The sequence below is a fragment of the Talaromyces amestolkiae genome (genome assembly GCF_001896365.1).
Source record: "Talaromyces amestolkiae strain CIB chromosome Unknown scaffold1.1, whole genome shotgun sequence".
Lineage (NCBI taxonomy): Eukaryota > Fungi > Ascomycota > Eurotiomycetes > Eurotiales > Trichocomaceae > Talaromyces > Talaromyces amestolkiae.
In genome coordinates, this window is record NW_024468037.1 from 3,216,532 (window position 1) to 3,242,365 (window position 25,834).

At 45.7% G+C, this 25,834-nt stretch overlaps 8 protein-coding genes across 8 annotated transcripts; 3 read left to right on the forward strand and 5 right to left on the reverse strand.

Moving 5' to 3' along the window:
* Positions 1–359: 359 nt before the first annotated feature.
* BHQ10_001059 (uncharacterized protein) lies at positions 360–1,925 on the reverse strand (the record flags this gene model as incomplete). Its single annotated transcript, XM_040873053.1, has 1 exon — positions 360–1,925. One exon carries the CDS (start codon positions 1,923–1,925, stop codon positions 360–362), a length of 1,566 nt encoding a protein of 521 aa, XP_040729564.1.
* A 2,315-nt stretch (positions 1,926–4,240) lies between these two features.
* Positions 4,241–6,023, reverse strand: BHQ10_001060 (uncharacterized protein; the record flags this gene model as incomplete). The annotated part of the gene is made up of 2 exons (XM_040873055.1): positions 4,241–4,534; positions 4,587–6,023. The coding sequence occupies 2 exons, from the start codon at positions 6,021–6,023 to the stop codon at positions 4,241–4,243; spliced, it is 1,731 nt and encodes a 576-aa protein (XP_040729565.1).
* A 2,492-nt stretch (positions 6,024–8,515) lies between these two features.
* Positions 8,516–9,655, reverse strand: BHQ10_001061 (uncharacterized protein; the record flags this gene model as incomplete). Its single annotated transcript, XM_040873056.1, has 1 exon — positions 8,516–9,655. The coding sequence occupies one exon, from the start codon at positions 9,653–9,655 to the stop codon at positions 8,516–8,518; it is 1,140 nt and encodes a 379-aa protein (XP_040729566.1).
* An 882-nt stretch (positions 9,656–10,537) lies between these two features.
* BHQ10_001062 (uncharacterized protein) lies at positions 10,538–11,989 on the forward strand (the record flags this gene model as incomplete). The annotated part of the gene is made up of 4 exons (XM_040873057.1): positions 10,538–10,681; positions 10,740–11,098; positions 11,157–11,805; positions 11,867–11,989. 4 exons carry the CDS (start codon positions 10,538–10,540, stop codon positions 11,987–11,989), a joined length of 1,275 nt encoding a protein of 424 aa, XP_040729567.1.
* Positions 11,990–12,723: 734 nt separating this feature from the next.
* BHQ10_001063 (uncharacterized protein) lies at positions 12,724–14,646 on the forward strand (the record flags this gene model as incomplete). Its single annotated transcript, XM_040873058.1, has 6 exons — positions 12,724–12,869; positions 12,930–13,304; positions 13,387–13,546; positions 13,603–13,625; positions 13,686–13,814; positions 13,872–14,646. 6 exons carry the CDS (start codon positions 12,724–12,726, stop codon positions 14,644–14,646), a joined length of 1,608 nt encoding a protein of 535 aa, XP_040729568.1.
* A 1,660-nt stretch (positions 14,647–16,306) lies between these two features.
* On the forward strand, positions 16,307–17,418 carry BHQ10_001064 (uncharacterized protein; the record flags this gene model as incomplete). Its single annotated transcript, XM_040873059.1, has 4 exons — positions 16,307–16,480; positions 16,548–16,910; positions 16,997–17,191; positions 17,251–17,418. 4 exons carry the CDS (start codon positions 16,307–16,309, stop codon positions 17,416–17,418), a joined length of 900 nt encoding a protein of 299 aa, XP_040729569.1.
* Positions 17,419–17,545: 127 nt separating this feature from the next.
* Positions 17,546–18,428, reverse strand: BHQ10_001065 (uncharacterized protein; the record flags this gene model as incomplete). Its single annotated transcript, XM_040873060.1, has 3 exons — positions 17,546–17,912; positions 17,979–18,162; positions 18,218–18,428. The coding sequence occupies 3 exons, from the start codon at positions 18,426–18,428 to the stop codon at positions 17,546–17,548; spliced, it is 762 nt and encodes a 253-aa protein (XP_040729570.1).
* Positions 18,429–22,592: 4,164 nt separating this feature from the next.
* BHQ10_001066 (uncharacterized protein) lies at positions 22,593–24,327 on the reverse strand (the record flags this gene model as incomplete). The annotated part of the gene is made up of 8 exons (XM_040873061.1): positions 22,593–22,687; positions 22,739–23,062; positions 23,134–23,236; positions 23,296–23,659; positions 23,739–24,024; positions 24,085–24,144; positions 24,200–24,257; positions 24,325–24,327. The coding sequence occupies 8 exons, from the start codon at positions 24,325–24,327 to the stop codon at positions 22,593–22,595; spliced, it is 1,293 nt and encodes a 430-aa protein (XP_040729571.1).
* Positions 24,328–25,834: the final 1,507 nt, after the last annotated feature.

Sequence of the window (25,834 nt, forward strand, 5' to 3'; positions counted from 1 at the left end):
TTATGATATTTGAAATCGTTGATATTGGCTGAGTTCCTTATGCGTCTTCGCTTTGGTTGCACTGCATTATCTGTTATCCTTCTGGTGCGGCGGTGGCCGGTATTATTGGCTGGTGCTTCCTGGTTCACTGACACATGCTTCTGCAATACTTGGACAACGTCAACGTGTCCTCCTTCAGAAGCAGCCTAGAGCGCAGTGCCATAGAATTTACCTTGAGCATTGACTTCAGCTCGTTTCTCTAGCAATTTCTGCACAGTCTCAACATGCTAATGCGGTAGAGTAATTCGTACAGTCGTTAACGTCGCTCTCTCTATGCGATATATCGATATATATACAAGTGAAAATTTATGCAGGCAGCTTTATAAAGTCCAGTCAAGCGAGTCTGGATCAGGAGGCACCCTGATCGGCTCCCAACCAGAATCGTCCTCTTGCCGCTTGTTATTCAACACAAACAGGCTGCGTCTCGCACAGAACCCGCCGCGCGAAGCCACCCGTGTCTCATCCTTCCAGTATCCGCCCTCGTCGTAACTGGCGTTGGGCTGCCATACCCGCTGCGTGACCGTCTCGCCAGCGATGTTGGTGCGGCGCGAGTTATGTTCTGGGTGGTGAGAGAACAAGTTAGCGATCCAGTTGGGCCAGGCGAAGAGGCGCTCGAAGCGGCGCACGAAGCCGAGCCGCGTGAAGGCCCGGTATTCGTAGGATACCCGGATGTACGGGTTGATGTAAATGCCTGTATCGATGACTTGGTCGATGTTGGTATAGGGGTCCTGCAGGTCGGCGTGGATCAGGCAGCTTTCCGAGGCTTCCCAGAAGACATCGGAAATGGTACGGAAGCGAACGGGTGTAGATGTCGTGACGGCAGGTCTTTCTTGTTCTTTTGGCCGGTCTGCAAGTGTTTCGCGAGGAACGGACTTGCTGACCTGCTGAGCGGTGTTAGTGCTGGTCTGAAAGTACTTTGCGTCGAAGGCCACGATGCCACCCCAACAACTGCGCACACGCACAGCGTCCTTTTGGTCCAGCACATCCTTGCGACTGGTCGCCGCGCCGGTTGAGACGAACCAGGGGTAAAATGGCACGCCAATGGGGTAGCCATGGGCATCTCGCACCGCAAAGGAGTCATAAAACTTGATCAAGTTTCCAAAGTCAACGGCGCAGGCGGCGCGATAGCTGGACACGCCGTTTTGGTCTGCGTTGGTCGAGAAGAGCAGGTGCACAATGTCGAGTGGGTTGTAGTAGACGTCGTTGAGAAACAACACCTTGTCGTACTGGATTCCCTTGCGGTTCTGTTCCTCCAGCGGACGCAGAGCGCGGTTTCGGAGGTCGGCCAGATAGGGCACGCGTCGCAAGCGCACTGAGCCGTCGGGGAGGGTCACGTTCTCGGCGTGAGAAAAGTCATAGTGCGGCTCAAACACAATGGACTTGTTGCAGTTGACCTGGGCGTCCAGCTCGGCAAGGGCACGCCCGGCTTCGTCGCCGGCGTCGTTCTCGTAGATGCTCAGAAAGGTGTTTTCTTCGCCCAGCAAGTCGATCAGCTCCAGCAGACTGGAACCCCATTTGCCGCGGGCCAATTCGCCGGATGCGTCGTACAGGTTGTTGGCAATAAAGACTTTTTCATGGCGAGGATTCCCGCGGCCAGACTCCTGGGAGTAGTTGATGGTGTGTTCGAGCGAGCGGTAGTGCGGCGGGKGGTGTGTGTAGGAAGGGAAGAAGACGAAGGTGACGGAAATAAGAGCGACCAGAAGCAGCAGTAGCACGTACACGACACGCCGCAGCGAGCGGCAAATGTACTTTCTCCACCGCGTGCGCCGCGGAAAAAGAAAATAGGGTCTATACAGGGCGGCTGCAGCACGGTCGTCAATGTCGAAGATTTCGCTCTCGAGAGTGGAAGACCCGGCAGAGCCACGCCTGTTGTAGTCGGACAACATGGCTGCTGGCCCGCATATTCCGGGGAGTTTGAGCAGACAGCTGCTCTCTTCCGCTGGCGGGCTGCCTCACTTTTTTATACACAGGGAATGGGCTTCTGATCAGCATGGCTAAGTTGCGCTAGTCACCCCCATCTGCTCCGCCCTATCAGGAAGTCAGACACCAACATTATCAGGCAGCAGCGTTCTGCGAACTCCTGCGCGCGTCGTCACAGTGTACGTAGTAAGAATGTCTCAAATAGCAAACAAAAGGAACTAAACAGGGCTACGTCTCCCTAGCGCCGCCCTAGCCGCTAATCATTCCGAGCCCCGGCTTGGCAAAGGATTTCACCTCTTGTCACACGATATCACGTGATAGTCCTTATGCGGCTTAGCGCGCCCAGCGGCCCTTCAGCCTCAGTTTTTGGTTTGTTCTTGTTGGCTCATTTTTACGTAGTAACTTATTTAAGGGCGTCTTCTGTTGGACCTGGCCCCATTACTGTCAGCGAGGCGGAGACTTTTTTTGGTGTTGTCAACTTGTCCGTGCTTACATAGCACATAGTTTGTCGGGTCTGCTGCACCTTGTGCGTTACTGGGACTACAGAGTATTCTCAGTCTCGGAATTCTCCCTGTCAGGCCTGGAATATCTTCTTGCGCCCACATGTCAGTAGCAACTGTCAACAACTACAATGCGCACCCGATATGTGCTACGTACCTACTTTATTCTCAGGTCCAAGATACCCGCATATTCTATCTAGATGCAATTAAAGTACGCGCTTGTGAGGCCTGCAGAGAGAAGATAAATGAAATGAATACTACTTGATCAGCATCATGGAGCTACCACTTTATATATTACTAATAGTGCAATTGACTATTATTAATGCGTACAAATATTTGTCTTTGCACACTCGGCGCAGCCGATGCCTGCGGCCTGCGATCTGTTTATCAGTTTCTCCATCACCGCCGGCGTGTCGACCAGAAGCTTCAACGCGCCCAGTCTGTACCGAGCCATTCCAATTGCTCGTTTAATCGCGCGCGCGTCTGCATCACCGCCCCGTAGAGCCAGGCGTATGACCAGGATGGCCTGATCGTAGTCATCGACCCAGGCAGCAGCAGCGGCGCCGCCAAGCAACAACACCAACACCAACATCAATGCTAGTAACAACACCAACGCCAACGGGATCAACAAAACGAACCCCAAATGGCCTGGCTCAAGTGCCGTCCGGCTGCACCGCGGCCATCATCGAGATGGCAAGGAAACCTCGCGCGCCTATGAAAACGCACCTGCGCAGGTAGAAAGTAATGCGGGAAAGAATTCAAGTTATAACAGACTCCATTGTAGGCCCAACTACAGCCCGTCTCGAAACTGACTTCCGTATTAGAGCTTTCGTCGATCACTTTAGCTTCACTACTCAAGTAATCAAGGTTTGGGCTAGGCTGGATATAGTTAGCACAGTGTCTTTGACTGTACTAGACGCGCGCCGCGCGCGCCGGGGCCCTGAAACGATATAAGAAGGTATTGCTTAGTGTAAATATGTAGTATTCATGCTGGGGAGAGCAGGACTGGCATTGCAGTGATGCCAGAAAGTATTGCAAGCCGAGACAACCAAAATCAGCTTGTAGCGGGAGCCTGCATGATGCCAAGAAAGGGTGCGTGGAAAGTGACACAGAAGGCTTGTCTGTCGTAGTTATTTCCACACATAAACTCAATAAAGTCAAAGACACCTCCTATATGAATTTTCCTAGCGAGAACGGATTAGATTTCTTTCTTCGGCTAGGCCAGCTCTCACGGTGACTTGAATGATCAATTGCCTAATTTGGTGGCTATATCCTCATCCACAAAGCACTCAGCTGACCGGATTGGAGCCCGAGTTAGGGCCGATTCGGGGACTAATAGAGAACACCTTTTAATCCTGCAAGTTTCAGCCGGGTTATCTGATCATAGCCTTCGAAGGTTGCCAGAAACTTATCGCCTGAAGCCACGTGCCATTCTCCATAGAAAACCTTCCCAAGTCGGTGGATTGTGGTTGAAGGGGTCGAAAGTTGTAGCTTCATAGGTTTAGTTAGGGCATTCGCTAGAAAACGACCAAATTCAAATGTAGTACTAAAAATTGATTTCGTCTATATACTTAAATATTTGTACATTTAATGTATTGGTTCACATTATTAGGATATTGCTTTCAAAATACTTCCAATGAGAAACTAAATCAGCACATCCGTAGTATTTTCGCATACATTCATTTCTCATGGAGCAAAGTGAAGCGAAAAAAAAGATAGTTTTCTATCACATGCTGCATTTTCTATCACATGCTGCAAGGCATCAAGGGAGATAAGAACTTTTAAGCTCCATGCTCAGTCTCGTCATCTGACTTATCCACATCATCGTCCTCGTCACTACTCCATCCAGCAGCCTCGAGAGCCGAGGATCGAATACCGAAGCTCAGGATGAAGCCGACAAAGGACACTGCTGCGAAGACTCCAAATGCAAGCATTTCGCCTTTGGGCAATTTTTGTGCAAGTGAGAAAAGGCCACCGGATAGGAAGGGGCCCACTGAACGTCCGGCTGCTGAAAGGGTCTGCGCAAGACCGTTGAGAGCACCTAGGACAGAATGATTGGGTGCCGAATTCGTCACCTAAAAAAGATGTTAGTTAAAGAGATTTTGACTAAAGGAAGATACTATATACCAGTAACAGTGCGCTCGTCAATCCTCCCACAGCAGCAACAGTCTTGATGAGCAACACAAAGCAAAGCTCAACAGCCAACAGAGCAGACTTTTTGGACAAACGCCCATTCTCATCAGAGCCCTTGTAGCCAATCAAAGGCATGAGTAAGAATGCAATGACGAAGCCTAATAAGCCAGCCCGATAAGACCATTTGTTTCCCATCTTATCGCGCAGCTTTCCAAAGACGCAAATCTGGAAGACGATAGTCACAATACCAGAGAAACCGAGGGATAGACCGATTTCTTGAGGACTCAGGTCTCGACCAGCGGGTTCTGAAGCTTGTGCGAAGATCGGGTAGAGAGAATTGAAAGATACATTGACGAGCGCAAAGATGAGATATGTGAGCAACAAAAGAATAGTGTCACGGTTGAAGATCTGCTCTCTAGTCAGTTCTGAGGGCTGATCATCGTCGTCAGCCGTTTCGGAGGCAGAATCCAAATCACTTTCGTCCTGAGTGAGGTCACTAAAGGAGCGCCCGCGGCGTGCTGTCGGGTGGTGATAGACAGGTCCAGAGCGAGCTCGTAGATAAGTCGGTCGATGGGAGGTTGTGAATTGCCACATCCAACTGAAGAGTTCTTTAAATCTGTCACGGAATGTTGGAAGATTTTGTGCGTCTTCCAAGCTCTCTTCCAAGAAACAGATGACAAAAATGAAGTCAATGATCAAGATGACTGCCGACAGAATATTTGGAAGAACATATGGATAAGGATTCGGTTGTCCCTTGTTCAGAGGGTTCGTCTTGAAGATTAAAGACCCTCCCAGTAGGGGACCGGTGATGCCTCCGATTCCGTATAATACGGGAAGGTAGGTGAACGCTCGCGACTGGTTGCTGCGATTTGTGATCTCGCCCAAACAAGTCGACACCAGGCCAGCATTGCCGTTAAGCATACCCATCAAAGCCTGAACCAAAATCGCCTGCCACAATGTTGTACAGAACCCAAAGAGCACAAAGCAGACAGCAGTGCAGGCAGTTCCAAGCAGAATGACCGGTTTCCTGCCCACGCGGTCTGATAACCAACCCCAATAATAATTTGTAACAAACTGTGCCAGTGCAAAAGCCGACGCGATCAAACCCACGTATACTCCAACGTTTTCACCATGTACCTCGGGAAACCGCGACGTCATATCGGGGAGATAAGGGCTTATTGAATTGAGTGCGGTTTGTTCTGCAAGCGCTATCAGCGCAAGGACGGCCATCTGTTTCTTGGGCAGCTTGTTCTGCGCTGCCGCGCTTTCATCTTCATCGTCGCCATTCGCATGCAGACTACCGAAGCTATGAGAACGTTCTGAATCGTTCGAGGGAGGACGGCCGCGCGACTTTGGCGGTGGCGTGTTGAAGGTCTGGTAGTGCTGTGCGGACTGTCTCCGAACGATCGGCTGGGACTCCGAGGAGACCATTGTCGATGCTGGGTCGCCAATCGACAGATATTGTATGGAAATAGACCTTGATCAATCTATCGATGCATTGACTCTTGTATTCATTATACAACTCGAGGCAAGCGACCTGGTGAATCAAAGCCCGGTACTAACCGAGCTCGCGTGCCACACAAGGGGATGGATTGAGTGATGCTGATGATCACCAAAACTGGTGACTGAGTACTGCCGTAGGGTACGATGGCCGCTAAAATATCGTAGAGCTTGCTCTTCGAACCTGGTGAAAAATGGGTGGCTGGTTGCTGCAGTAGAGATGGATGAGCGCGTAACTATTGGAGGGGAAGCTGAAGAGGATTTCTCTCACTCTCGACCAATCAAATCACTTCATATGTGACATTATGTCATGGCTGCCTTATCAGGACTAGCGTTACCATACATAACGCCAAATACTTGGCCGGGATCGTCATTCTGCTGGGGAGCGTATTGTAAAGACGTAACAGATGAAACCCTAAACTTTGCTCACAATGCTTAGTCATAAATCTATGAGAAATTGAGTGGGAATGTGTTATATATTGTAATGTGTGTCTAACTACCAAGTCAAAGAGAGGAAATATCTGGCATAAACTACTATATATGAAGTAGTCTAAAGCTTTGCGCGCTAGTTAAATAAAAAGGTTTCTTGCTAATACCTTATTTGCATCTTTTCTAGGTGCCCCTGATCGTAAGCCATCAGCCCTGCCGAACTTCCTAATAATCTCCTTGATATGATCATCGTCGAGACAGGCTCGAAAGCCCATCATCGAATGAGCACCCAACCGAGTTTGATAGCCTTCTCTCTTGGGCTCTTTGGTAATCGTTCGTATACTTTAACGTCGACATAATTTCAAATGAGACCGTTGGCGAGGAGACTGCCACTTAGCCCTGATCCGATAATGATGACTTTGAATGCTTCCAGGTCCATGTTTGTCATTCATGACCGAGTTGAGAATGGTCTGCAGCACGGTATTTCCGATACTCCCACTAGCACTCCGCAGAGTGCCAATCAGACCAATGGCAAGTCCGAGATAGCGAATCGGAATGTTGAAGCTGGCTATGACTATGGTCAAAGCTGTGATAGTAGGGAATTGACCAATAGCGAATGGTTGCAATGCCATGAACGCAGCTTTGATGTGTGGAGTAGTCGCAGCCAGGCATGTCATACCAACAACCATTACCGTCGTCCAGAAAACAAATTGAAGCCTGAGGTGGGTGGCCCACATCACCGATTGCTGCCATGTCCATGAAACCAAAGAGTCCCGTTAGGGATTTACATGACCCCAATCTCTATCGAGTCGTAAGTAAAATTGAAGCGGGTCGTCTGTGGGAGGAGACCTGAAATCGAATAGTAAATGAATGCCGCCATAAATGCAATGACCGAACGTAGTACATACTTCCGCAAGACTTCGTCTCACTTACCTGCGCCCTCCATCTGCATCGATCCTAAGTCGACAAGTATGTTCTGTCTCGTGGCTATCATGCTTCTTCCTCGTTCAATATGTAGTAGATCCAGATCGCTCTTCCAGTCGTTGGAATACTTGATCAATGGTACCTCGGCGTTGCCCGTTTCAATCAATTCATCGAGAAGAATTTCTCGGGGCTTTGGCTCTGAGAGGAAGATGGTAAAAATAGGATCGTTCGGGGAAAATCTATGCCAGCAAAAAGACATCCATCCGCATTTCTCCTGTCATAGCAATCCGCATTTTTTCCTCCGGTATTGATGCCATCTTTGATAATGCCCCCCTTTTCAAACTCCTCCATAACAGGCGGGAAGCCTCTCGGTTGATTGACGTTCAGAATCAGGTGCATTATACTCATTTCTTTGCGCCATAACTCTCAATATGGCATAGGCAGAGTGCATTTATGACTTCAAGTAAGGCCTGCGCCATTGGAAGGTTCATCCTGGACCGGTATTTTCTCTCCCGCTTTTGGAGAAGCTCTGTTGCAACTCATCTAGAATCGAGGAACAGTCATTAAGTTCAATCAATTCCCAAAGTGAACCTGATATTCCTCTCACCACTACGTAATAAACCCAACTCTGTATTTTGTGTGGATATGCAGATGGTACACCTGGTATGAATATCGGGTTACATGTCGCCATACTTCTTATCAGCGGTTGGATGTTCTTTGAAAGTATGTTATTCAAGTAAGTTTGTAGACGCAAATATGCATTGAATAAATTTTTCTCTTATTACTTGACCCAGGTGTTGGCGCTTACAATTATGAAGCTTATTCTGTGAGTTTATTACTCCTTTCAAATGGTCTCCAACCATCGGGCACATGTAGCGATGTGGAGAGTATATATAGTAAGCCATAATAGCTAAACAGAAAGCGCTCTACTTAGGCTGTAAATATATTGCGTTAATCAGATATGTAATGTAAATACGCAATCACATATTTATCATTCAGCTAATGACCATGCATCTCGGCGTAAGTATCACGGTATATTATCACTCAATATCCGCGTAGGCTAGATATTTCTACCTTGACAGATCCTCATTCCAGACACACTTTGCAATATCAACCATCAACGAAATTTTCTTCCATTGATCCTCTATCGTCAATTCATTCCCTTCCACAGAACTCGAGAAACCACACTGGTGGCTCAGACATAGTTGATCCAGACCACCTGGACAGTATTTTGCAGCCTCATGCAGGCGGCTGATCACAATCTCCTTATCTTCTAGAGAAGGCCTTTTGCTAGTCATCAAACCCAGGACGGCAATCTTATCTGCAGGCAAGAATCTCAAGGGCTCAAATCCACCAGAGCGCTCATCGTCAAACTCCAAGAAGTAAACATCAACATTTATCTTCTGAAACAAGACTTCGGCAATTGGCTCATACCCTCCAGTGGCAAACCACTGACTCCGATAATTGCCGCGACAAAGATGTATGCCGATTTTCATATCAGCCGGCCGCTGCGAGATAGCCGCATTGATGAGCTCTGCATACTGCAGTGGAAGCTGATCCGGATCCTCATTACGCTCTAATGCTGCATTTCGGAAGAACGGATCGCACAGGTAGACCATATTTGTCTCGTCCAGCTGCACAAAACGACAGCCTGCGGCGTACAGGTCCATAATTTCCAATTGCCACATCTTGGCCAAATCCCCGAAAAATTCCTCCATATTGGGGTATGCTTCACGACTGATATTTTCTCGTCCACCGCGAAAATGTAATGCTGTCGGCGCCGGAATGCATACCTTGGCTGATCCGGGAATAATGGATGAGGAGTTTTCTCGTACTGCCTGCTGAAGAAATTTGAAATCATTCACTTGTATGGCTCTGGGGTGGTACAACTTCTCAGTCACAAAGAGCCTTGGTGGTGAGTCTCGTTTTGGCTTGATTGTCGCCAAATCTTCACGATATTCAACGCCACCAAGTTGGGTAAGAAAGTCGATATGGAATGACCAGCGACGGAATTCGCCATCAGTCACAGATCGCAGACCATGTGATAACTGTTTTTTGACTACATCACTTATGTATATGTCCTCTTGCGACTTGATTTCAGCAGATGTGATTTCTCCGTTTTTGAATTGCAGTCGTGCAATTTTAAGGCTTTCAGGTCGAAGTAAAGAACCGACATGATCTGCTCGATAGACACCTGGAGGAAGAACCATTTTTGCGTGATCTGGCGGTATTATATAGAAAATCACGGATAATTGTACATCTAGACACCGTAGCCAATTATTTATAGTCATATTCGGTCATTTTCGCTATTTTGTAGTCCGAAATCTTGGTGGTAACATTTTCAAGGACAATATGCGTATTGTAACGGAGTGAAATATATAGTATGTAGTACGTGCCACCGATTAATACAGTATTATTACGTGGCTCTCCGTTGCGGTCCCTCAGGGTTCATCCAGGGATCAGGTAACGCTCCACAATTATTTACTGAGATCGGTAACCTGTAGCGGCGAAATATACAGTAAACAAAACCAGTGAGGTAGTAATAAATAAACTAATGCAAAACGCAATAAAAGTCAAGCCAACTTGGTATTGGAAATCATGGTTTTGATCAGTGATTTTGTGTGTAAATAACACTAGTACAGAACGGAAAAAGCGAGATAGAATAAATCGATCTTTCAAGAGCAACCGAAATTCGCGATTGAACCTGAACAAATCTCGTTGACGGCGTTTCAAAAATTGTACTTGTTGAGACTCATCCAATATGCCCGAACAGAGCTTCTGGATTTATCTTACGAGCATTTTGTCTGCCATTCTCTTAATTGTGTTCTTTCGTCGAGGATCACCATTGAAACACATTTCAGGCCCTCCGACATCTAGATTTACGTCACTTAGGCACGTATACTCGATTATATCGAAGGAATTACTCGAAGATTATGCTACGTGGTCACACAAATATGGTACGATCTCTGCTTGTAAACTGAGCTACCGACTACATCACTCTTGAAGTAGCATTTTTTGCTGACCTTTTAATAACAGGCGAACTTGTTCGCATTGAGCCAAACGTACTTTTGACATCATCTCCAGATCTGGTAATGCGCATGTCTGGAGTACGGTCGAGATATGGCAAGGATCCAGAGTTTTATCTACTTGCTCGGCTAGCGCCTGGAAAGGAGAACCTCGCTAGTTTGACAGATGAGTCTCTGCATGGCCGGCATAAAGCCAAATTGGCTCCTGCAGTAGGTTCTCTCGGAGTTACCCCAGTCATCATGATAGCTTTGCTGAATAGATATACAGTACACGCAAGATGTCAATGGAGCCAGAGAACTTACCATCGACGCCCATCTATCAGACCTGCTCGATTCTATTCGCACAAACTATCTTGCAACTTCCACGTCCACAAATACCATGGATTTGGCAAAAGAAATGCAATATTTCACGACAAAAGCCATTATTGAGCTAACTTTTGGACCGGCGTTTGACGACTTACTCACAGACGAGGTTGTGGGAAGTCTGGTTGACATGCCTGAGGATGCTTTCAATTTTCCTGGCTTCTTATATGCCATGAGGCTTACGAAGTTTATGGGATCGCCGATTATTAGCCGTCTTTTGTCTCCGAAAGAGAATCCTGAGGTTGGCATGGGCAAGTTTTTAAGGTAAGTGATTGATAGCATGAGTCATGTGAAACTTCGAACAACTTTGACGAATTTGTAGTGTGACAAATCAATTGAATGATGAGAAATTCCTGGCGAGCATACCTAAGAATACTCTGGGGATGATTCAGGTCTACATACAGAACGGTCTAGATTCAGAACAGGTTGCCCATGACGCATTAACTCAAGTTCTAGCGGGACAAGTTACGGTGTCTGCTGCGATCAGTGGAATCATTTTATTATTGATGAGCAATCCTAGAGTCTTGTGTACACTGCGCAAGGAAATCGATGATGCCTGGGACAGAAGTAGTACTTCCGAGCACGAGGGAAAGAAAATCGTCACATGGACGGAAACACTCGAGCTGCCCTATCTACAAGCAGTCATTCGTGAAGGTCTCCGCATTTTTCCTCCCACGGTGGACCCTCTCCCTCGAATTACGCCTCCCGAAGGCGATAGCGTAGAAGTCGGTGACCGGAACGTCTTTATACCTGGTGGTACCAGGGTTCTCACCAGTACCTGGGCTATCACCCGACGAACAGATGTTTTCGGCGAAGATGCAGATATATTTCGACCCGAACGCTGGATTGGTCTAGACACATCTACTAGTGTGCGAATGCAAAAGGTTGCGGATTTGATTTTTGGATTCGGCAAGGGTCGATGCTTGGGTATAACGATTGCGAGAATTATCATTTCTAAGGCTGTCTTTGAGGTAACAAAGGTTTTTTTTTTGGTGTGGAAAAACCATTTTTACTGATTGTTAAACTTGCCAGCTCGTGCGACGATACGACATGGCATTGACAAAGCCATGGTCACCGATGACCAATGTTTTGAATATGGGTGCATGGGAACGTAGCAAAATGATGGTTATAGTGACGGAGCGAGAAGCAGTTTGAAACATTGTCGATTGCATATTTAGAGAACCTTTGAAGTTTGTGTATTTCACAATCTGTACAACCTCGGTATTGTTTCTTTGGTAATCAAGCAGGGAGTCTCGACTCGTATTCGTATGTTACCGTACCTGGTTACCAGTTCCTGTCGTAAAATATACAGATAAAAGACAAGGTGCTTCAAACCAGTCAATCAGCGGACGACCATGGATCCATCCATCATCCAGGCAATCATAGGATTAGATCCAGCCTTCACACTCTGTGTTAATGATCAGCACAATCTTTTTTCATTGTTCATCTTTCGCTAACATATATTTAATGACTTATTTTTGAAAATAGCTTCGCGTGCAGCATGGGCAGATTCTGATCAGAATGGAAGTCCCAGAGTCAAAGGTAGATGTCCTTATAATAGGCTCGGTAGGTTACTCAAAAGTTTGCAATGATTTAAATAGGTGATCATTCAAAAGAGCGTGTTCATACACTTACAAGATTGTCTTCTAGGGTCCAGCGGGGTAAATAATCTTCGCCATCATACATGATATTTAACAACCACTAAACCACAACTAGACTGATAGCAGCGACATGGATGGCACAATGCGGTATCCATGCGCGGATTGTAGATCAACGGAAAGACGAATTGTGGTTTGGTCGAGCAGATGGGTAAACTACACATGATGCAAAGATTTAACGAAGCCTAAACAAAGTCTCACTATATGATTTGTAGGCTACACGCTCGATCAATGGAAGTATTCGAAAGTTTTGGATTCGAACAGGAAATCATCAAATTATGGGATCCGATTACCGACGATGCGGTCTGGATGCGGGATGTGGACGGTAGATTCTATCGTGCTGAGCGTGAGACTCGGCCTTTGCCGTTACGTACGAGGTACTCTTCTACCTTGTGTTTTCGACGATGGAGCATCGACTAATATTGTCCCTTTTTCAGATGGGTTGGAGGTCTATTACAACAAGCTGTTATCGAGAACATAATCAAGCAACATATCAAATCTATTTCACCAATACAGGTCGAGTACGAGAGTGTACCTACGTCCCTGTGGTTCGATGAAGCAGAGATCAATGATCCGGATGGGTACCCTTGCATTATCAATTTGCGGCGGAGAAAATCAACAAAAGAAGATGCAGCTACCAATGACCATGATCAGTTACCTCAAAATACCGAGACAGTGCGAGCAAAGTATGTCATCGGAGCGGATGGAGGAAAGTCCTGGACGAGGAAGCAACTCGGTTTTGCCATGGAAGGAAATAAGACAGACTCAATTTGGGGAGTGATTGATTTGATTGTGATATCGGATTTTCCAGAGTAAGTTGGTGCTCTAAACGAATATGGGAAGCGGATGAAAGTTAAATGATAGTAGCATTCGAACTACTACGACAATTAAGAGTATTGAAGGCGGAAACCTCTTCTTTTTCCGCAGAGAACGTGGTATGACCCGATTCTATGTGCAGCTTAACAGAGGCAAGGTTACAGAGAATCTGTGCAGAGAATCAGTCACGCAGGAAACAATCATTGAGAAGATTAGATATATGCTTCGACCGTATACAGTTAGTTGAAAAGGCCTTCAGACATACTGATTTTTCAATCACTGACAACTTTGAAGGTTGCTGTGAAGAATTGTGAATGGTATGAGGATAAATGTAGCTTCGGCTCCTTTGATACAGGTTACTAAGGTATTCTTGACAGGTGGTCAGCTTATACTGTTGCTCAGCATTTGAGTACTGGAATGACAAAAAATGGGCGAGCCTTTCTAGTCGGAGATGCTGTTCATACCCATTCACCACTTGTTGGCCAAGGAATGAACGTAGGCATGCAGTATGTGAGCCCATTATCGATGGAATTTCTGATACGAATCACTCTAAAAGACTGCAGGGATTCCTATAATTTAGGTTGGAAACTCGCAGGTGTTATTCGCAAACAATTCGACTCCAAGATCCTGGACACGTTCGAGATCGAAAGACGTCCTGTAGCGGAACAGCTTGTCGAAGTGGACCAAATTTATCTACAGTTATTTGACGCACCAAAAGGAAAAGAACCCGAATGGCTATTGGAACGGGCAGCACAGTTAGAACCGTTTCTTATGGGTCTATCCGTGAATTATTCTACTTCGCCATTGACAGCATTGTCGAGCACTTCCACACAAGCTACGAATCTACTGCCAAGCGATCTATCCGAGAGAATAATACCAGGCAGACGCTTCCCTGAGATGACTGTTTATAATCACGCATCAGGCAAATTATACCCCCTCCAGAGACTGCTCCGGGCGAACGGTAACTTTCACGTGATTGTCTTTGCTGGCGATATCTCTCAACTTGAGAAACGCAATCTTATGAACCGCGCTGGAACCGGGTTGGAATCAATACAGAAAGGTTTGCAGCTGAAACTCAACATCTTTGCTATACATCGTACGACACGTGCTGCTGTTGAGCTGGCAAATATGCATGATATCTTCTTCCCCTTTGATGAGACGATGGGAAGAGACTATGATCGGGTATATTGTGATTTAGATGTGACATACGAAGAGGCTGGGATTGACATTGGTGGAGGGATCGTCGTTGTTCGTCCAGATCAGTATGTTAGCTGGACTGGTGGTCTGGATAACACGGATGGACTTAGAGAATACTTTGAGCATGTTTTTAGAACCTAACTACTCAATTCCATCTAATCCTAGAAGAGCTTATCAAAAAGACTCCGATCTATTGTATCATAGGTATATTAGCGTCTTTAGTGCGAAACAGAAAATCATTGTGCACAGTATCGGCCTTCTCTTCATCGAGAGCTTTGTTTCGAAAAGCTCGTGCGTTACTCGTATTCAACAAAGAGTCAGACGCAAAACGAGCCCATTACATCAAACCACTATACATTTGTAATAATACAGCATACGTAAAAATGATGTGTCCGAAGCCTCAATAATTGAGTCTTCTTGAAAGATACAGCTACCGGGTGTTGCGCCACGGATACCTCGTGTTCTGACCAGCGTACACGTATGGTCTGCCGAGCCAACAAGCTGAGAGGCACTATGAGCATTGGAGTCCAGTCGATCGACGAGTGATTGTCATCATGTACCCCCAGATTCAGAAGACTGAAAGAAAGAAAAGCAAGTTCACGTCTGTACGAAGGAGCGGCTTGCGAGACAAATCCCGGTATCGAAGTCGACTATACGACGATATGAAAATAGTATTCTTTGGTATTGTTTTACTGAACGTATTCAATGTAATGACCGTATGTACCTGAACGTGCGTAATCCCGCAGACTGCAAGGAAACAGGAAAGTGAACAAAATATGCTTTCAGAAAGGAAAAATCCACCTGCCCGAAGAGATGCCTAAAGAAAGGGGTCTCCAGCTACCCATGATCTTGGCTTTAACCGACGATTTTAGGCATGGAGTCTCTATATGAATGTGCGACCGAATCTAGGATCCCTTATATATCGCCCAAAATTCAATTAAAGAATAGTGGACTTGCCCCGAGAGCGTTTGGGGCCTGGGAACAAGGCTTCTCTGGAAGGCATCCAATTAAATTTTATTTCTTCATATATGTTTAGAATTCATAGGACGAACGTTCTCTTGCCATACTGCATCTTCCCTATAAAAACTACTTCATCATTTCGTGATTAAACAGATATCATGGTGAAAGTACCATCATAGCCAACCCCAAATTGGCTGATCAGTATTCTCACAGGACATTTTCATAACTTTCAATTAAGGTATGTAAATTTAAAAAGGTATACGTAAGTGAGCCGAATATTGATAGACGAAATCATCATAACATTACTGTAAATATTACTCCGTCTTCAGGTATTTACCGTGTCTCATGTTTCCCGGTATTCGACAATCTGTATTGTCTAGATTGTCATCGATTGTATCCACCGAGAAGCGGCTACGTAGCTAGGGCATGTCGATCTCATATCGTGCTCGAAGGCTGAGCATGTTACTGGGTACTTAGGTGGCACGTATTGAGCGTATTGAATATGATACTCAGTTAAACGGTATTGCGTAGGTGATACAATCGCAATAAGCTTTATGGGGAGACCAGGTAAATCTCCCGAGCGTCTCAGATCAGGAGTATCAAAGTGGATCGGTGGGCCGGAATGACCATGGCTATTGATCCGGGCTGCATTAGCGAGCCGAGCTGTTCCACGGCGCCTTCATCGGACGAACCTAGCTCATAGTTCTGCGGATGAATTACTTGATTGGTAACATGCTTGAATGCTCCGAATATCTGGCCCTCTCCCCTCGCTGCAGTCAACATTTTATCACCATGAACAGAGTTACTTCGTTCCCCACCGAATATTCTGTGCGCTGGGAAAATGAACTCTGATCCAGCTAAGGTCGGGCGCGCGCCCATCACCGCCACTGAAAAATTAATCGAGTGTCTGTCCAAAGATGGGTGCGTAATAGCTACTGACTTTACCTCTGTAGAGGATCTGGCCCAAGTCCAAGATGATGTGAACCCGTATATGGAAGGGTATACTGAGATAAGGGTAGGTTTCTATTATGAGATGTGAGTGTGAAGATATTCAGTCAAATTAATCATAAGATGATACCTAGGCACATCTCTTCCCACCACAATACAGATGGTGCGGCGGTATTTTCGGACGCAGCGAGACGGTGCGCAATCGTTGGCTTGCAGAGGAGAACCTTGACCTAGTACGCGATCATTTCCTTACGACCACTTTGACACCTCCAGGAGGTTATGATGGCGCAACATTTGAAAGCAAACCGGTACTCGCCTTCTCAGTTACTCTCGATATAGGTCCCGGTGCGAAGCAGCAGCCATTACATCGTGATGACTACTTGTATTTCCATCGCCATCGAGACTTGACAAAGTCTGGCTATGAAATAGGAACAGATATGATGATGCTTATGTTTGTTCCGGCTGTAAAAACAACAATCGAGAATGGAGCTACCCTTGTATGTCGATCGAAGTCTTTTTTACTTCCAACTGATCCAGAAGACGGAAATTAGTAGCTAACAAAGCAACTGTTGTGCGTTTGCAGGTCGTTCCAGGTTCTCATCTCTGGGATGATGTGAGAACCCCTGTGGATAACGAAGTCTGTTATGCCACCATGACACCAGGGGAAGTCCTCTTGGTACTTGGATCCACCTGGCATGCTGGCGGCGGAAATGTTACGACAGACGTGCGTCGACCGCAGCACACTTTCTTCTTCACACGCGGCATGTATCGTCCAGAAGTATGTCCTCATCCTAACCTACTCCAAACGACTTGAGACTAATTGAGAATCGCATCTAGGAAAATCCATATCTCTCATACTCGCCGCAGCAGGTACTGTCATGGAGCGAAAAATCGCAATCTCTTGCGGGGATGAACCGAGATACGCTGGCTTTCGATCGAACCAATTACTTGGTGCCTTCAGCTTTGTATGCAGAATCTACGAAGGCACAGATTCCAGATAAGTAAGAAACTAGATAGCTCTAATTACTTTCAATGTTCCGTAATCTTTTGGTAGTCCATTAGAATTTGAAGATTTAAACGCTAGTTCGTAGCCATAGTAACACTCAGCAATAATTATATTTCTATGCTCAATTCACCGCCATGTGATGTGCATGATACCATTGAAGAATGGTAGCAGAGTCCCTAAGATCCTCGGATCTGTTGCAGCGAACTGGTTGAATTTGTTCATGTTGACTGCGACTTCTCTGCACCATTCTCTGTCCTCATCCGATACAGTCGGAGACATGCTTGGGTTTACCGTGATTCCGCGCAAAAGAACTGTAATTTCATTAACTGGGCAAGATCGATGAACAGGAGGGATCTGATTACCATCGTCAACAAGGATAATCCCTTGCGGACTCAATAGTTCGCGATCCAAAATTGCGCGGACATAAGCTTCGTACTGAAATTGATCCGCATCAATGTAAATCAAGTCAAAATCGCCTTGTAACTGAGACAGACTGCCAAAATTCAGTTCCAGTTAAGCCTGTCCATAGGCGTCGAAAGAGAAGGAAGACCAGGCCCACCTCTCGGTACAATCCCCCTCAATAATCTCAATACGATCAACAGCCTGGTACTTTTGGAATGCGTCTTTAGCGATCGCAATGAATTCTTTATCGATATCTAATGTCACAATCTCAGAACCGATGTCCCGAGTCGCTTCGTATAATGCCAGCGACATAACACCCGTGAATGTGCCGAGCTCCAGAACTGATCGTTACTGTCAGAAAAGCTACAAGCATTGTAACTAACGCTGAGATCATACCTCTTTTCGGTCGAAGTCCGCGCGCAGTGCTCATGAGATATGCGCATTGAGCTAGTGAGCCAGCCATCTCGCCATTGCGCTCTGTTTTGTTTGCCGTAGTCACTGAATGCTCGAGCAAACAATGTGGAAGCGGCGTTGTATTCGCCACGCAGTATTCTCCAACCTGATCCACCTCATTGGGCGTCAGGGAGAGCATGCAAGTTTCACGCATATCGATGATAATTAATCAAAAAAACAGAAGGGGGGGTTCAAAATCTGAATTTGGAATTGAACGATGAAGTGTTCCGAAACTTGTAAAGAGCGAATGATGCAATACTGTGTTTTGTTTCCTGTCAGACGTACTAAAGAATTACCAGTAAAATAATGAACAAAACCAAGAGTCATTTTCAAGGTGATAAGTCTATATATTCTGGGCAACGATCTACTAGAGTAAACATTACTGTGGTGGCTGCATATGCTCCAGCTTCCATATACGTTATGCACCACTCGTTGTGCCTCCACTGAACACGGGGTTACCCACTCAACATACAGTACTATCTACTAAAGTAGGCACATTACAAAATAGGATGTGGATATTTCGCCATGTATTATCAGGAACAAGGCGCACACAGGCTTATTCGTATGCTAATACGAGCTAAGAGCAGGTTTACGAGCCGTAGTACGTATGGTACCAGGCCCGTATCTATACTGTGGGGAGATGATTGGAAAGAAGTTACTGCGAAGGCTGGCTGAGCATGTATAGTGAGAACCGCTAAATTCTATGCACATCGCTTCTAACAATTGAATACAGACGCCGCTGGAGTTGTTGTTTGGCGATATAGATACTGCTTAACTTAGTGGAAGATTTCATCAGTCCCAGCAATATCACAAGACTTTATTGAGCAATGGAGATAAAAGGATATGTGAACAAGAGCAACCCTAGCACAGTCAACATGCTAGACATTCGTCAGCATGGTGAGAACAGTTCTAATCTGCGAGATGAGCTTGTCTCCAATCTAAAAAAACCCTGTCCACTGAAGGCAGTACCTTCCATCCTACTCTGGGACGATCGTGGCTTGGAGCTATTTGACGAGATCACGGCATGTCCCAGTTACTACCTAACCCGTGCTGAATTGGCCTTGCTGGATCAACACAGTGATGATATAGTAACAGCGGTAGGACAAAATCGTGTTATTATTGAGCTCGGAGCTGGGTATGACTTTCTTCCTACCATTGCCTGATGAACTGAAAATTGTTTTATCGCATTGATCGAAAAAGAGAAGCTGACAAATGTGCATGCCTGTACAGAAGTTGCAAAAAAACATTAGCTATTCTTACGGCATTGGAGAAGAAACGTGTGTCCACTATATACTTTGCCCTGGATATTGCTCCCGACAGCCTATCATCGAGTCTATCACAACTATTCAAACACACGCGCAGCTTTCGATACGTTACTTGTCACGGGCTTCTAGGCAGTTACGACGATTGTGTTCGACAACTCGATTTCGACAACACCCTTAGCAGCGAACAAATATTATTCCTTTGGTTCGGAAACAGTATAACCAACTTGCCCTGGAGAACAGCTGTTGATCTGGTCGAGCGGTTATTATGCCTAAGGAACGTTGGTGGAGCAAAGCTTCTACTTTCTGTGGACGGATGCAGGGATAAGCAATTGATAGAGGTTGCATATGATCTGCCCGGTGGGCAGTCTCGTTCTTTCATGCGCAATGGACTTCTTCATGCCAATGATTTGCTTGGAGATGAGGTATTCGACTGTAACGACTGGGATTTTGAGGGTTGCTGGGATCCAATCTCCGCCGTTCATAATACTTATCATGTTGCAAAACGTGACCTCACGCTCATTGTGGATGGACAAGAGGTTCCTGTCGCAAAGGGAGAGAAATTACACAGTATCGCGAGTGGAAAATGGGATCGGGTGACTATTGAGCGACTTTGTGAAGAGGCTGATGTCGCCTTGAAACGACAGTGGACAAAGCCCGCGGAAAACTTTAGTGAGTCTTCCCTTGTATATATGTTGTAAAATATTTGCGACTTTCTGCTTGAGTAGGGACTAATTCTGAAACTAGGTTGCTATTTGTTAAGCGGAAGGAGTTAAAAATTTTTGATTCTGGGTTTCCAGTATGCTATAGCTCTATTGTGAACTTAATGTTTGCCTATATTCAATATCTCAGTAATAAATCATGTCCTGTCTGTCCTTCTACTTGGAATGGCGATCAATGCCAACACATTTAATAACGCCAAGGAAAGAGACAAAGCGGGCCAGCCTTCCGTCTTCATAGTTATATATGCCCATACTGGACCAATTATACCCGGTATTGTCATTGCAAGATTCAACAATGTACTTGACTGACTCACTGCTGTTCCGGGGTCAGGTTTTTGCCCTTCTTGCTCATTCTGGGTCGCCCATTCCATTGCTGTGGATACATCCGTCTGTACCGGAGGTCAGTGATCCCAGGATTTGTATAGCTGACAGGAAGGTGTTGAGAGATTGGAAGTCACATACCATAGACGGTATAACAACAAACAGAGTTCCGACACTTGTTAGAGAGATCATGGAGACGAAGAGGATCAGTTCAAAGCGGCTATCTTCATGAACGAAAGTAATGCAAGTCAGTGAAACTGCGTTCATAATAAAGCCAATTCGAACCCCAATTGTGTGGCCATGACGATCGATAAATTTACCGATCAAGGGACTAGCAAGTGCAGGTAGCGAATCTAGCATCCATACGAATGACATTTGTGCCGGACTCAAACTGAAGGTTTTATTGGCGTATGACGGCAATACCTGCATAATTTCATTTCAAGTAGTTAGTACCCATATCCCATTTTAGGTACTGATCTTGATATTTGGATCGAATTATCTTACTGCTTCGAGCGATGCCATAGTCACACAAACAGCTGTCATTGAAAGTAGCATCTGAATAACCACCCGTTGTCGAATCAGCAGAGAAAAAACACGCCAATAATTGCCCAAGCGACTTCGTAGAACGGAAAATGTTGATTTATCTTCGCTGGAAGAGACTGTTCGGGTGGTGCCATGCAAATCTCCTTCAATAATATCGTTTTGAATAAACGCAAGCTCTGACTGTGGAGCTGCATCGCAGTATATTGCAAAGTAAAGGCTCAGTATTATCGCGGCTTCACAAATGAGCATAATGCCACCTCCTCCAGCATATTCATACAAAGGCCCGCCCGAGCTGGAGCCTACCAGACATCCGAGTGTCAAAGCTAAAGAAACCCAGCCCATAGCAGCTCCGTGGTCTTGACTTGGCACATTTACAATCACAAGGAACATACTCGATATCATCGAAGCCGCGGCCGCAATACCATGGAGAATTCGCGATATTATTAGCCATACGACATGATAGCTCACAAACATAGGTGGAATGGACAGTGCCGCCAGCGCCAGGGCTGCTATGCTGGTGATCCTCATGCTTCTACCATCATTCGCAATGATGCTGGCGAAGACTACATACGTACGATTGTAAGTAACACCGAGAAATGGACACATGCTCCGGATGAAAAACTCACTGCCAGATATAGTCTTAAAAACAGCCCAGAGGCCAAGGACAATGGTTGTCCACTCCTGATCTGATTATTTCAGATTAGCTCAACCTAGCCATTGGATCATACTACATTACTGAAGGAGGCTTCCTGTGATTCAAACTTACAGTAATCCGGGTTGGCGTGTGTTTGCGCCAACATTTCAGGAATAATAGGTATAAACTATAAGTTTCATGTAAGTACTACATAAGCAACCTCACAACGAATGTATGCTTTGTGAGTTTCTTACTGCATAGTTCACAAAGTTGATCTTTAGTCATGCGTCAGTGGCGCAAGTCATTCATTTTTGCTTTCTCCTCACTTACCGTAAATAAGGATAAGCAAATACTTAAAATTTGCAACTTCAAAGAAGATGCTTGATCGGATGTTTTGAGGCCAAGTAGTGCTGTTTCCTCATTCTGTTCGTCCATGATTGTGCTCAATATCGTTTGCGGTTGGTGAAGGACTTCTTCCTATCGAGGTTCAGTACAGAGTTTGTCGTTAGTTGGCTGTGACTTGTCACTTGTACGACGCGGGGACTTGCATGGTATGTTACAAGCTAGGGCTGACCCTAATGGTATACAATACCTCTTAGTCTCCGGTTTCCTTACTGATTTTTCTTAGAATTTCCATAATTACATCGCAGTCGATCAGATTGACTAGCTCCACTAGTCATAGTGATAAATAAAATCTGTTTATTCGTTCACTAGTTTTTAATTTGATCCCATAAAATGGCCCAGACTACGGTGATCACTAGTCGACGTCCTTTTTCAGTGGATTTATTATAGATTAGACAGAATTACAGAATGACTATACTAGTATATTGCTATTATTAAACGCCGACTAATGCTTGTTTTTCCTTCTTGCGCCTCAGGTCACCACCTGTGTACATCGCCGACGGTACCGCTAAAGACAGTGTTAGTGATCCTAACAATAAAGTTGTTAGTGTCCAGCTCGCATGCGTCCGTAACCAGCCACTTAATAGCGGCCCTAGGGTCACTCCGATTCCACAGGCGGTACTTAGCAGCCCGTAAGCCTGTCCCGTAATCCCAGCCACGGTTAGTTGCTGGTCGACCACTCCGGGTTCTTCCACCAGCGCACGTAGTGCAAGCCCTGTGTCTGTCGACATGCCGACTCTTTGGCCCGTGCGTCCGATTCCGCAAAAGAAGAGCAATACATATAGCAGGCTCTGATGGAAAGTAGTGTTGCGATTCACAAGACTCATCATAAGGATGGCCCCCCCAACGCAGATCGTGCTGATGACCGTAATCCATTTAGTACCATATTTATCTGCGATTTTCCCTAGAGAAATGCAAAATCATGCTATTAGAATTTGTTAAAGTTTACAATTGGTAGGGATAACCTGAACATACCGAATGTTGGTGATAGGAGCGTTGAGCCTGATAGTGAAAGGAAGAAAAGTCCCACGCGGGCCGAGTCAATATGAAACAGCTGGACAAGGTATAGTGGAAGAACCTAGCACCCGTCAGTCAAAAAAATGGGCCTGATAAAGTTCATCAGCAGTGGAATCCTACAGTTTCAAAGGAAGATAAGATCCCTGCGTTCATGATAGAGGCAACAACGATAGTCGCAGTGCGTGGGTAGCATAGAAGTATGCTAAAAGCAGACCGGACGCGGAGGGAAGGATCTGCTGTAGGTTCATTCTCAGGAACGGGGTTCATGTTCCAGTCATTGTAGGAATGTTTCGCTGCAACTGGCGCCTGTAGAAGTGGGTTTTCTTCACGAAGTTCTCCCTCTGTATCTACAGCACGGACAATGTTAGAGGATGGGGATACATCCTCGTTGGAAATTTCGGCCATGAGCAGTCTCAAAACTGTATCGACACCAAGGAGTCCTATAGCCACAGCAAATACGGAATGATATCCGGCGAATTGGAAACTATCTTTTCACATCAGTCTTTGCGTCCATACTGACAAGAATCGAAACTGGGTGCTCTCGTAAATACGACGGGACATACAGGGTACCACCGATAATTGGTCCACAGAGCAGTCCAAGCGTATTTGCACTCCATACATACGACATTGAAATGCCCAAATCATCAGGGCCGGAGACGTCATTTATAATAGCCATGCCGACGACCCAAACAGCAGTCGCAGACAAGCCTTGCAGGGCTCTTGCAGCTACTAGCATAAAGATAGTTGTTCCAATCCAATATAGAGCGGTAGAAATAGCCATAACAAGGAGACCGAATGTGAACAAAATGCGACGTGATGGGAACTTGTCCGCTAAAAGCCCGATCAGAGCTGTTGTTTCCATCAGCATATACATTCATTGTCTTGGATACGGCCGATTGACCAACATACGGGACGATATCACATTAGTGAAACCGAAAACGGCGAGGAAAATTGATGTCCATTTCAATACTGTCGTTTCGCAATGTGAGCCATCGAAGTAGAATGCTACCAAGCGTCTGCTTACCGTCCGCATCATCAACACCCACTCGTTCTTCGAGAGTATATGGAACGATAGGAACAATCTGCGCAAATCCCAATTAGTTCATTGCTAGTGTTCAGTAATACGGTTTCACATAGTCAGCAACATACCATTGCATATAGAAAAGTATCCTATTTCCGAAAATTGTACAATTAGCTCTCATCCTCTGTCACAATCGCTTATTCGTTGTTTACCGTGAACACAGACAAAGATATCGCAGTGAGACATAGCTCACGCGACTTCCTCCATTTGGCAAATCTGAATTTTACTGAAAGCCACATCGTCAAATTTCAATGATGTGTTTCTGTGGACTTTGACTGGTCAAAGTCGAACAACCAATATGGCAAGCTGAGGCGGAACGGCAGATTGAAATCACATCGAAGAAGAGAATATGTTATTCGTGATTAAACGAAGGTCGAGAATCAAAAAAATAAAAAATACGTTGATTGCATGTTGTTCTGGGTAATAAAGTATGTAATCGAGTTAATGATCTCAGGTAGGCTTATGCTTAACACTAATCCAGACGTATCCAGACGCAGGATATTGCCCATTGCTATTACATGCAAATCATTTTGTCCGAGTAAAGGTTAGCCGCCTGTAGCAGACTCCTTACTAGAGCAAGGTGATATGGGGAATCTGCCAAGCTCATATCGATGAGACCGACAGCGTTCAATGCCAGCCAGCCACCGAAGAGGACAATTTTTGAGTCAAAAGCGATCCGCTTGACAGACCAAGAATGTGTCGATCTAGTTGTTAGCCGAGCCTGGTTACAATTGAAAGCTTGCCTAGAACATGCATGTCGGCCCTGGTCAGGCTTAGAGCTGTGGTGCTGTTGCGTCAATTGATGCAGCATTAGCCCTAAAATCCTAGTCAGTGTTTGACGAACCACGCGTCGATTTAAGCTCCAGTAAGATCCCCGACATCTTGAGTTCTACTTAGTTTGTTTTGTACATCTTTCCTCCCCAAGTCCCTACTTTGATCAATCCCGCTTTGATGACACAAACAAAAATAAAACCACTCACTTGATTTTCTACTCTCACGTTGGAAATTATGCAACTTTTTATGCAGCTCGTTCAAGGCTTAGCAGCCTTCCAGCCACTTGCATTTTTTCCCACTCACAACGAAAACTCTCTCTCAACACACGGAGATACTAGTACCAGCGTTTTGTACAGATCGGCGGCTATCCTCGACATCACACAGACGGTTTCACTCTTCGCAGTCCTTCTAGATGATCATGCCTACAATGACCTATATCGCGTCTTTACCGATAACGCGACAGCTGATTTCAATGCTACTGGAATTCCCGTCTGCCATGGGCTTCCGGCGATCATTGCGCGACTACAGGACTTGAAAGACGCGCCGAGCATGATGGCTATCTCAACCCAGTACGTGGATCTGCATACGCCACCGGTTACCGCTAGAGCGATTAGTTACGTTACTGGTAACATGTTCACGCCGGGTTGGACGGAACCCAGTTTTACTGAATATGGAAAGTACGTATTAATATTCGTACTATTGATTTTTTGTTTCGTCTAGAACGGTACTATTAATAACCTTTGTAATTACCAGGTATATTACGGACTTTATTCTGACAGATGGCGGTTGGCGCATGGAAAAGCT